We start from the raw sequence: 11,517 nt of genomic DNA, 5'->3' as shown, positions 1-11,517 counted from the left end.
GAACATAACAGGCATCTATAACTAGCAAAAGATACGAATACGCCCAGGGTAAAAGGAATCAAGATCACTGCTCATATCCCCTGCAATGCATTTCCAAACGCCCAATCCCAGCTCCAATCAGGAAACTCCATTCTCATTTTCATTCTCCTTCCTCCTCAGCCCAGTCAACCTCCTCAACAAAAGTGAAGCCTTCTTGCGCCGGTTATTTTTGACCGGCACACCGGCCATAGTAACGGAGGTAACACACTCTTGGTGCTTGTACCCATCCCCCAAACACGAAGCCGAGTAAGACATTCCGCGATTGGGCCCGACAACCGTTTGGTACCGGTATCCGCCAGGCGAATTTTCCTCATTCGTCGATGCACTACCCAATCTCGAGTTACCTGTTTCGGGTCTCGACATTGTACCACTTCTAGTGCCCAGCGATGAAGGCAGTGAGACTTCGCTGTAAATACTCGGGTTCCGATCATCCCAGAAATTCTTCGTCGGCCATTCGCGGGAGTTGGATTCCCCTATTGTTTGATTGTAGGCACTGTAGAAGCGGGTCACTGGCTTTGGCATTTTGGCTTGGGCTGCTGTCGGCTTTTCTTCGTCAGTGGGGCGTTGGATGTCTCTGCTAGGGTGAATCCGGGTCCTGCCTGCTCCGCCGATAGATGGTGCTTCTTGTGGGGATATGGCTGGAGAGGATGTGTCAGGTTCATTCGCATTCGCATTCGTGTTGGCGTCGCTTTCGTTGAGCGAGCTGACTGGGCTATCGAGCGTCGTTGGCTTGGATGGCCACTCGCTGTTGAATTGCGGACTGTAATGGAATGGAACCGGGCTTGACGAGCAGGATCGCTCCCGTTGGTTATCTTCTTCGATCGTTGTTGCTAGACTCTGGCACCGGGAGCGGCATTCTGATGATGGGCTGTGTGGTGGTGAAGCGGAGGGTTGTTTGTTATAGAACCGTGCTGAGCTATTTGCGCGCGAGACGTTGTTGCCGTGTGGTCTGGCTGGTTGGCGGGGAGAATTGAAACTCATACTAACGCCGGAATCATGTCTCTCCGTGCTTTCTGTTTCGGGCCCGGTTGGTTTGGGCGCCGGCAGAAGAAGAACATTCTGTGTCAAAGATGAAGGAGCTACATCGACACTAGACTGACCAGCGGGATTTTGTCCATCTGTCGAGAGTGGCACGGCGCTCCCATAGGACAATCCGGCTGGAATGCCACGGTCAATGGTGTGCGATAGCATAGCACATGCATGTTTGATATCAGCTTCGAGGTCTGCTTCGATCTCTTGGCGGTCAATGAACGGTGATGCAGGGCGGAAGTAACCCGGCTCATCTGTGAAGCTGTAGCCCCGGAAGGGATCGGGGTTCCTGCTGTCCCACGTTGACTCGTCATGGGTGGGAGACACGGGATTCGTCGCTGACCGGGGGCGACTGCTTGATGAACGGGCTTCAATGGGTGAGACTAGTGTAGATTCCAGGCCACGCGCGGAGCTGCTTCTAGTGAAGGTCAGACGGTGGCGTATTTTGGTTGCTTTTGCTGATAGCTTGCGCTCCATCTCAGAAAGTTGTTTCTTTGTCTATGTCCCAGTCTCAAGGAATCGAATGTATGGGAGATGAAAAGATGAAAGATTCTAAAAGACAAACAAAGGAAATGGCTGGTCCAAGTGGAGTCTCAAAGGCTCCAATGCACCAGATCAAATCCAGGCAAATTCCTCAACTATGTGAATATCAAGGAAGGTTCGAAGAAGCGTTGTCGGCACAACTGGTCTGGTATGTGGAGAAAAGGAATGTAGAGAATCTATCTGACTGGGACTACGGGATAATTAAATATTAAATATTAAACAGTACATATTAAAAATTAAAAAGGATAATTACTTGAAACAATACTAACAATACTAGTTCATAGTCAATAAGAACAGGGTAAAGATAGTGATGTTACTAGAGCTTGCATAAACAAAAAAGAAAAGATAGGACCCAACGGGGCTAACAGGGCCAACAAGGCCACCAGGGCCAACAGGGCTAGATCGGCATATCAATTCCAGGGAGATAACCTCCATGTCCACTTGGTCTTTTCTTTTTGGGTTTTCTACAAATTAGAATTTTAGAAAATCCAAGACATTAGTATCCAATCCTGTCCAATCCTATCCAATCCGATTCAACTATTCAACTATTCAACTATTCGGCTATTTAGTTATTCAGCTAAATAGGTTATTAATGGCATATGAAATGGGTCTAAGCGCCCAGTACAGATGTAGTTAGACCCATGCACTTTGTGACTCAAATTGGGCGGCCATTTGGGGGGCCTTATGCGCCATCTAGACCTTGGAATATTGGAATATATAGCTATTATGAGGAAATAAAATACGTATGCTGTACTTATCTAGTATTTCCCTAGTATATCCCATCACAAGTACATGTTTTCAATAGCGCTGGACCTTCAAGCCTCACGCCACCTAATCTTGTTCCTGACCATTCAGCTCGGGCCAACTTATCTTAAACTCCAAACCCTTTTTTTTTTCTCTCCCACTTTCAAATCCAAGGGCTTTCTTTCTTATTTGGCCATGGCGCTACTCAGTTTCTGTGGGGTCTCCGATTTGGGTATACATCATAAACTGGATCTACGAGACACCCTCTTATGAGGTCTTCATGAATACACATATTCTATCCAGATGTCTAGATATGTTATTTTCTATTTATTTAATTTTTAATTTAAACGATGCGACATGCGTGTCGCAAAGATAACCAACGGCTATCAATACCGAATACGGACCCATCACCTCCGGCGGAGCGAGTATCCCCCCCGGAAGGAATTGACCCAGAGGGCGGGTCTGATGGAGAGCAGTTGGATGCTTCTTTGACAGTCTCCTCGGACAAGGACAAAAGGGCCAAGTGAGAGACGGGAGAGGCAGTTGGATGCTCATCTCCCTGACTGGCGGAACGGAAAAAAGAACGGCAACCTACTTCCCCTGATGCGCCATGACATCTATCCGGTCGCGGACCCCTACACGGGATTCAGGACCCAGACTAGAGCATGGGATTGGCTGCAGAAAGAACTGCGCCTGACAATAACTGTTTGTGATTTCAACGCTTTACCAAGCGGTGATATCCTCCACCTCGGCCTCACCGAAGGTGCTGCTCTTCGTCAACTTAGTGACACTGGCCACAGCAGCGGCACCATCGGCGCTGGACTTGGCCATGATATCGGGCAGGACTTCATGGAAGAACTCGACAATGTGGCGGTTAACTTGCTCAAATTGAAGCAGGAACGCGTCGTGGCCTTCGGGACTATCGATCCGCTTGAGGCGAGAATCGGGGATGCCAGCGGCAATCTCTTGTTGCTCCGCGAAGGTGAACAAACCATCCGACTCGATGCCAAGAACTAAAGCCGGCTGTTGTACGCGTCCGAGGGCCTCGAGGACAGTATCCTCAGTGTCGGCGCCGGCATTGCCGCGGCGGCGGGACACGTCGTGCGTATCAAGCTTGCGGGTCATGGCGATGTAGCAGTTGGCATCGAATCGCTTGACAAATTTGTCACCCTGGTAACGAAGATATGACTGCGCAGAGAAGTAGGTCGGTGGGCGAGGACGGCCGGATGCAGTCAGCTTGGGCTTTGCGTCGACTTCGGGGGCAAATGTCTTGGTGCCAGAGAATTGCGGGTCCATGAACTGGACCTCGGCCTCATTCATAGGAGCCGGTGAGCCTTGTCTGCTCTCCGAGCGTGAAGTTGTTCCGCCACGGTGTCCGTCGTTGTGGATGGCCCAGTGCTCGTTCGGGGGAGTGGGCAACTTCTCGGTGCCGTTGATGTTTCGCGGCTTGGTTGGATCCGGTACATTGCGACCGAACCGAGACTCGAATGAGTTGCGGCTACGGTAAGTGAGAAGTGCCGACATGCGAGCTGCACCGAGGCCGGTGGATGGCGGGTCGTCAAATGCATAGTAGCCATCGTCATACTTCGGGTCACTGTAGATGCTCTGCCGCTGTGCCTCGCCCCAGCTGATGCACCATGCGGAATGGCGTGCTGAAGTCGCAATTGGCACAATAGCTCGGACATAATCTTTGCCGAAAAATGCGTATTCCAAGGTGAGCATTCCACCCATGGATCCTCCGACCACCGCAGCAATCTGCTTCACACCGAGATCATCCAGGACAAGTTTGTGGATGTTGACATCATCACGAACGGTCGTTAAGGGGAACTCGGGTCCATAGTAGCCATTTTCAGGCTTACCATCCTTGTAGGTTACCGCACTTGCACTTCCGTACGGGCTACCCAAACTGTTCAGGCAGATCACGAAGAACCGAGAGACATCAAATGCTTGACCAGGACCACCAAGAAGAGGACCCCACCAGTCAGCGACATCGGCACTGCCACTAAGAGCATGACAAATCACCAGCACATTATCACCAGTGGGAGCAAGTGTTCCACGCGTGGTGTATGCTACTGGGACATTGTAAAGGGTGACACCGGATTCGAGTTTGAACGAGGGGATGATCGCGATCGATTGATCCTCAATCAAGTGGGCGTAAGGGTTCTCAGGTTGCGAATCGACTCTCTCTACGGGATTTAGTAGCCGTTCAGTAAGTAAGAATGGGGGAGATAGACTGACGGTATTGCGCAGTAGGGGCACTGCTAGTTTCAACCATTGTGAAATAAAATTAAAACAAGCAACAATATGTAAATGAAGAAGGGGAAAAAAAAAACCAAGAAATGGAAATTGACAACAGGGTGTGTACTTGTAGTAACAAAATCGAGTGAGTCAAAAAACCCCGCAACCTCCGATCCCGCTGGCAGAAAATAAAGCGGTAATCGATCACGTGTAAAGTGTCACGTGTGGCTAGGGCTCGCTCCACACTTGACCTTTTTTTCATCTGTGCGAATTTTCTTCTTCTGTAGCCAACCATCCAACAAAACTTCTTACGAGCCAACCCCTCAAAACATTCAAAATGGTCAAGACTAAGAAGTCCGGTGACACCCTCTCCTCGCGCCTGGCGCTTGTGATGAAGTCTGGCAAGGGTAAGCAGATAGTCTCGATCGCACAAATGAGCAATTCGCTAACAACTTCTCTCAGTTACCATGGGTACCAAGTCCACCATGAAGACTCTCCGCTCTGGCAAGGCCAAGCTCGTCCTCATCTCCGGAAACTGCCCTCCTCTGCGCAAGTCCGAGCTTGAGTACTACGCCATGCTCGCCAAGACCCCCGTTCACCACTTCAACGGCAACAACGTACGTTCCATTCCCCTTTCCTTCAGGTCGGCAGCCTGAAAAACCGGCTGTCGTACCTTGGATCAGCTACACTACTCAGAGAAGAAGTCGGTCAAAACTACCACTTCGGAGAGTGAAGTTGCTCAGCGAAGGGATCACCGCAAGGCATCCCGGAGAGCGAATTGGACTAACTCGCCCTATAGATTGAGCTCGGTACCGCTTGCGGTAAGCTCTTCCGCTGCTCCGCCATGGCTATCCTCGATGCCGGTGACTCCGACATCCTGAGCCGTGAGGCTTAAGCGTGTCGCCTTGTTGCGAGCCATAAACAAAAATAGAATCTTGAACCATTCTTGAACAAAAAATTTCCCACGAATAATGAATTACGGATCTTCTGAACTAGGCATATTCTAGATAGCGTGCCAAGATACTGGTCCACTTTGTTAAATGCGCTCGTCTTCGGACGATGTCCGCCATTTCGTAGAATAGCCTAAAATGTAACACCTAAAATGCATTCCATTATTGTGAGTCCTCCCGTTCCTATCCAGCTTAGGCTTTATCTAGTACTTATTGGGCTTCGTTCCGCTGGTCTCTATTTCATGTTGGTTACCTATTAGCCTCAAGGTACACCCAGTGGCCAACAGTATTGTATATTATCATGAAAAGGCTTGTGGCTTGGGTACAAAAAAAACCTCGGATAGATTGACAATCTGAGCTTACAGACCCGTAATTCCAACGTGAATCCTAGATTCCCTTCATATACAAATGTCCACACGTCTTCTTCCCGATTGGGTCCTTTTCTTCGAGTCTCTCCGAGGTAGAACCTAGTTAAGATCCTACTTTGGTGGCTCTGCCAACATTAGGCGTGAAGAAATTCAGCATTTATGTGCGTGCCAAATCAACCCCCACACGACTCCGCAATCTTTGCGGGGAAAGAGTATAAGTCCATATAGCCTGTATTTCTTGGCTTTGACGGATTTCTTATTTAGCCTGAAGTTTTTCCGACAACTATGTGCCATCGGCGAGTCTTCCGATGTTCGCAGCCAGTTTCATATAAAGGGGGAACTTGATCTGCACTGGGTGATTAGATATATGTTTCCCCGGACCAGAATCTGTAGCTATAATGCGTGCACTTCTCTTCTTCGCCTCCTTGGGCTTTGCAGCCGCTGAGAACGGCCTCAATGGCTGGCTGCGGTACGCACCATTACCCTGTCCAGGCCAATGCCATCCCAACCTCCCTTCGAGTATCGTCACCCTCAATGCGACTGAGACAAGTCCGGTATATGTTGCGGGAACGGAGCTGCAGAGTGGTCTCAAAGGTGTTTATGGGAAGAGTGTGCAAGTCACGCACAACAAGTGCAAAACATCCTCCTCGGTGGTTGTTGGTACGGTTGATCAATATCTGGAAATCTGTGGCGCTGTGAAAGATGTACCCGAACTGGAAGAAGATGGCTTTTGGCTCGATACCAAGGGGGAAAACGTTCAAATCCTTGGGCAAAACGAGAGGGGTGCTCTCTATGGCACCTTTGAATATTTGTCGATGCTTGCACAGGGAAACTTCTCCAAGGTCGCCTATGCTTCTAATCCTTCTGCGCCTATTCGCTGGGTCAATCAATGGGATAATTTGGATGGAAGAATCGAACGCGGCTATGGTGGCCCCTCCATCTTCTTCAAGGACGGTCAGATCGTCGATAACCTAACCCGTGTTGCTGAATACGCCCGTTTGTTGGCCTCGATCAGAATTAATGCTGTCGTCATCAACAATGTCAATGCGGATGCTGCCCTCTTGAATTCCACAAACCTCGACGGTGTGGCTCGAATCGCTGATGTCTTCCGCCCATACGGTATACAAGTCGGCCTATCGCTCAATTTCGCATCCCCTCAGACGTATGGAGGGCTCAGCACTTTTGATCCCCTCGATGCATCCGTCATCGAATGGTGGTCGAATATTACAACCCAGGTCTATGATCGAGTTCCTGACATGGCTGGCTACCTGGTCAAGGCTGATTCGGAGGGAGAGCCAGGCCCCCAGAAATATAACAGAACGCTCTCAGATGCAGCGAACCTTTTTGCCAAAGAAATTCAGCCCTACGGTGGCATTGTTATGTATCGCGCGTTCGTCTACAATCAGCTGAACGAATCAATCTGGACGGATGATCGTGCAAAGGCTGCCGTGGACTTTTTCAAGGATCTAGATGGCGAATTTGACGACAATGTGGTGATCCAAATCAAGTACGGGCCTATTGATTTCCAGGTCCGTGAGCCAGCATCGGCATTGTTTGCAAATTTGTTCAACACCAGCATGGCCATTGAACTGCAGGTTACGCAAGAATATCTTGGACAACAGTCGCATTTGGTCTATGTTGCTCCTCTTTGGAAGACGATCTTAGACTCTGACCTCCGCGTCGACGGCCAGCCATCACTTGTTCGCGATATCGTGACTGGTAAACGGTTCAATCGCAAACTGGGTGGATCAGCAGCTGTTGTCAACGTGGGTACAAACACCACCTGGCTTGGTAGCCACCTGTCTATGTCAAATCTATATGCCTATGGTCGCTTAGCTTGGAACCCAGCAGATGACGCCCAAGACATTCTGCAAGACTGGATCAGACTGACCTTTGGGCTGGACCGGAAGGTACTTGACACCATCACTCGCATGTCCATGGAATCTTGGCCCGCCTACGAAAAATACAGTGGAAATTTGGGCATCCAGACTTTAACAGATATTATATACACTCACTATGGTCCCAGCCCTGCATCCCAAGACAACAATGGATGGGGCCAATGGACCCGCGCAGACCAAACTAGCATTGGAATGGATCGGACAGTGGCAAACGGCACAGGTTTTTCGGGCCAGTATCCGGATGAAATCGCTGCCATGTATGAGAACATCGACACCACACCAGACGACCTTCTACTATGGTTCCACCATGTGAAATACACCCATCGTCTGCACACGGGGAAGACCGTTATTCAACACTTCTACGATGAACACTACAGCGGGGCGGAAACTGCACAGACATTCCTTAGGCAATGGGAATCACTTCGCGGCAAAATTGATACTGAGCGATACAACCATACTCGGCACTTCCTAGACTACCAGAGCGGTCACTCAATTGTGTGGAGAGATGCGATCAATGACTTTTATTACAATCTTTCCGGGATCCCTGATCAAGCCAAGCGTGTCGGCCACCACCCATGGCGCATCGAAGCGGAAGACATGAACTTAGAGGGCTACAAAACCTACACCGTTAACCCCTTCGAAACAGCTTCTGGTTCGGTTGCCATTGTTACAACTTCCAACACTACAGCCGGCACTGCTTCAACCAAAATAAACTGCCCCTCTGGCACCTATGACCTTGCAGTGAACTACTACGATGTATACGGTGGCCAGTCACAGTGGAAAGTCTATCTGAATAATCAGGAAATCGGACAATGGGTTGGTAATAGTGAGGATACCTTTAGCCACACACCTTCTATCTATTTGGATGGGCATTCGGCGATTCGTATCAAGTTCCGGGGTGTCGAAATTCACAAGGGTGATACTTTGAAGATTGTCGGTATGCCTAATGGCACTGAGCCGGCGCCATTGGACTATGTGGCTTTGCTGCCAGCGGGTATTGTAGATTAGAGCCATTCTTGCCAATGACTAGATTACTATGAATATATCCATGTTGCCTGTTCTCCAAGTGCAAAGATTTACTTCAACCACTGGGCATGACAATCTTCTAAAATATGTGGAGAAGAGTGGTAATAATAAAGCTGGTAAAAGTAACATCACGACTTAGTCCAAAGCAAATAATGTGCATTTTGTTCTACATGTGTAGAATTTGAAAACTTCCCATCCATCAAAAGTGCTGGTTCCAAGTTAAGGCTGGAGGCAAGCCTATCTTCCTACTGGTAAACAGCTCGGTCTGGCATCGATATCCTTTTTTTCCGGAGTGATGGAATTGCTGCATCTTCACTTTTTGTAAATCTATGGTCTCGACCACATGGCCGCAGTTGCAGACAATTTTAGTGAACTGCCATTGATATAGATTATAGTAATGCTGGTTGACTTCAGCCGCATCAGATTTATCAGGTCCCCCTTGATGTGTTATATATAGCCAATGTATGTGCTCGGACTAAGACCAAGTATCTAAATTTTGTTAATCTTTCTCAAATAGATCTTTTTTTTCTATACCTGATTTACTTAAATGATTGATAGAGGTAGGTATAGTAGTTGTAGTTTCCGGTTGCATCCCATTGATTGTTCAGACAAGAGTGACGCTAGTCCAAATGTAGCTAGCACCCTACATCATCGGCGCGCATTTCCATCGCGTCCTGCGTTTCAACCAATTGTCTTATTCTTTTTGATATAAGCAATTGATCTCATCTCATCCAAACTTTGCCTTCCACAACGACCTTTGATGCGGAGAGTCTGTCATCATGAGCGACTATTCATCGTTGAAAGTGGCTGATTTGAAGGCCGAGTGCAAGAAGCGCGGCGTCCCTCAGACTGGCCTTCGCCTCAAGCAGCAGTTCATTGACAAATTGATTGAGCTTGACTCACAAACAAACCAGGTTACAACCGAAGAAGCGGCTCTAGCAGAAGAACCCACCGAACCACAGCCATCTGCGCCGGATGCTGTTTCACAAGAAAAGTCTCAGCCCGAACAACCGCAGGATGAAGAGCTTGAACAATCAAAGGAAGAACCAATTTCACAACCCGCGGAAACAACAGCACCTGTGTCAGGATCGGATCGAGCTCAAGATAGACAAACACAAGCAGATGAGCCGACCCAAGGAGAGGCAGTTTCGGCAACTGATGTGAAATCGCAAAATGTTGAACATATCGCAAAGCCTGCGGAGGAGGCACAAGCAGAGACAATTACCCCCAAAGATCAAACCCCTACAGCTGCACCTTCCCAGCCACAAATGGATGAGACAGCCCAAGATGCGAAGAACGAGGACCCCAAGAAGACACAAGAAAAATCAGTCTCCGCTGCCCAAACATCTGAGGTTGACACCGGATTATCGACACCTCTCCTAGTGGAAGAGGCATTGGAGGATACACGCAAACGGAAACGCCGCAGCCAGAGCCCTGCTCCTACTCTAGAAGAGATTGCAAATAGGAAGGCTCGCGCGAAGGAAACAACCCCACGCGTGTTGCTGAAAGACGATGAGGTGCCAGTTTCGCGCGACAAGGGGCTCAATGATTTAAAATCTGAAGACCAAAAAGCAGCGGAGGACCACACAGACAAACAACCTATCGAGACGCAAACAGACTCGCACAAAACCCCAACCAAGCAAGACGCTCGGTTCCGCAACCTGTTTCCACCTGCTGGTGCATCCTCCCAACCTGCCTCCCCCCGAGAGATGTGACAATGCAGGATGTGGACACCACCCCCGCGTTGCACGCTGCAACTTCTGCCCTCTACATCGACGGCCTCATGCGGCCCCTCCAGCCGGTTGCACTCCGCAAACACCTGGCCAGCCTCGCATCCACCCCCGAAACCACAGATTCCGATGCCATCATTGACTTCTATCTCGATTCTATCAAAACCCACTGTTTTGTGAGCTTCACCAGTCTCGCAGCAGCTTCGCGGGTTCGTTCTGCCGTTCATGGGACTGTGTGGCCCAACGAACGCAATCGCAAGAATCTCCGAGCAGATTTTATCCCTGACGAGAAGATCAAGGAATGGATTGAGACAGAAGAGAAATCCCGAGACCGCGCTGGCCCTGCTGCCCGTTGGGAAGTGAGATATGAGACATCTGATGATGGAACCACGGCTACTCTTGCTGAGGTGGGCTCCGCTCCCTCTGGGCGACGTGAATCAGGTTTTAACCGTACTCCTCCCTTGGGCCCGCGCCGCGATACTGAACAGTTTGACCGTCGCCCTTCCGGCGTGCCTCCCGCGGCTCCCGGCCCCCCATCACGACCTGGGCAGGGTTTTAAGCCCCTGGATGAATTGTTCGAATCTACTACTACAAAGCCAAAGCTGTACTACCTTCCCGTTCCACGCCCCGTCGCCGATAAACGTCTAGATCAATTCGATGAGCTGATTCAGAAGGGCACATTCCCACGTCGTGGTGGTGATGAGATGCGGCGAATCACTTTCGAAGATGAGGATAAGTTCGTGGACATCGGCCCTGAACGATTTGGACCTGGCCCTCGATCTGGTGCCGGTCCTCGTGGACGGGGACGTGGTGGACGGCGTGGGGATTCATGGCGCTCTTGAACTTTCGGTTAAAAAAAAGATCTTGCGGTTGGGCCATACTGTTATTGGCCGTGTACAATAAATCATTAGTGACTCTAAAACGCTATGAAAAAGAACCAATATGAAAAGAA

At 49.5% G+C, this 11,517-nt stretch overlaps 5 protein-coding genes across 5 annotated transcripts; 3 read left to right on the top strand and 2 right to left on the bottom strand.

Annotated features, from left to right (window-relative positions):
- Positions 1–117: 117 nt before the first annotated feature.
- N7537_005706 (uncharacterized protein) lies at positions 118–1,545 on the bottom strand (the record flags this gene model as incomplete). The annotated part of the gene is made up of 1 exon (XM_056896763.1): positions 118–1,545. The coding sequence occupies one exon, from the start codon at positions 1,543–1,545 to the stop codon at positions 118–120; it is 1,428 nt and encodes a 475-aa protein (XP_056752548.1).
- Positions 1,546–3,078: 1,533 nt separating this feature from the next.
- Positions 3,079–4,630, bottom strand: met2 (homoserine O-acetyltransferase; the record flags this gene model as incomplete). The annotated part of the gene is made up of 2 exons (XM_056896762.1): positions 3,079–4,541; positions 4,594–4,630. 2 exons carry the CDS (start codon positions 4,628–4,630, stop codon positions 3,079–3,081), a joined length of 1,500 nt encoding a protein of 499 aa, XP_056752547.1.
- A 300-nt stretch (positions 4,631–4,930) lies between these two features.
- N7537_005704 (60S ribosomal protein eL30) lies at positions 4,931–5,488 on the top strand (the record flags this gene model as incomplete). Its single annotated transcript, XM_056896761.1, has 3 exons — positions 4,931–5,000; positions 5,056–5,210; positions 5,393–5,488. 3 exons carry the CDS (start codon positions 4,931–4,933, stop codon positions 5,486–5,488), a joined length of 321 nt encoding a protein of 106 aa, XP_056752546.1.
- Positions 5,489–6,309: 821 nt separating this feature from the next.
- On the top strand, positions 6,310–8,817 carry aguA (alpha-glucuronidase; the record flags this gene model as incomplete). The annotated part of the gene is made up of 1 exon (XM_056896760.1): positions 6,310–8,817. The coding sequence occupies one exon, from the start codon at positions 6,310–6,312 to the stop codon at positions 8,815–8,817; it is 2,508 nt and encodes an 835-aa protein (XP_056752545.1).
- A 797-nt stretch (positions 8,818–9,614) lies between these two features.
- N7537_005702 (SAP domain protein) lies at positions 9,615–11,407 on the top strand (the record flags this gene model as incomplete). Its single annotated transcript, XM_056896759.1, has 2 exons — positions 9,615–10,508; positions 10,559–11,407. The coding sequence occupies 2 exons, from the start codon at positions 9,615–9,617 to the stop codon at positions 11,405–11,407; spliced, it is 1,743 nt and encodes a 580-aa protein (XP_056752544.1).
- Positions 11,408–11,517: the final 110 nt, after the last annotated feature.

This window comes from Penicillium hordei (genome assembly GCF_028827395.1).
Source record: "Penicillium hordei strain IBT 12815 chromosome Unknown utg000003l_segment0_segment0, whole genome shotgun sequence".
In the NCBI taxonomy this organism is placed as follows: domain Eukaryota; kingdom Fungi; phylum Ascomycota; class Eurotiomycetes; order Eurotiales; family Aspergillaceae; genus Penicillium; species Penicillium hordei.
The sequence above is the reverse complement of the archived record's forward strand: the minus strand, read 5'-3'. Positions and strand labels throughout refer to the sequence as shown.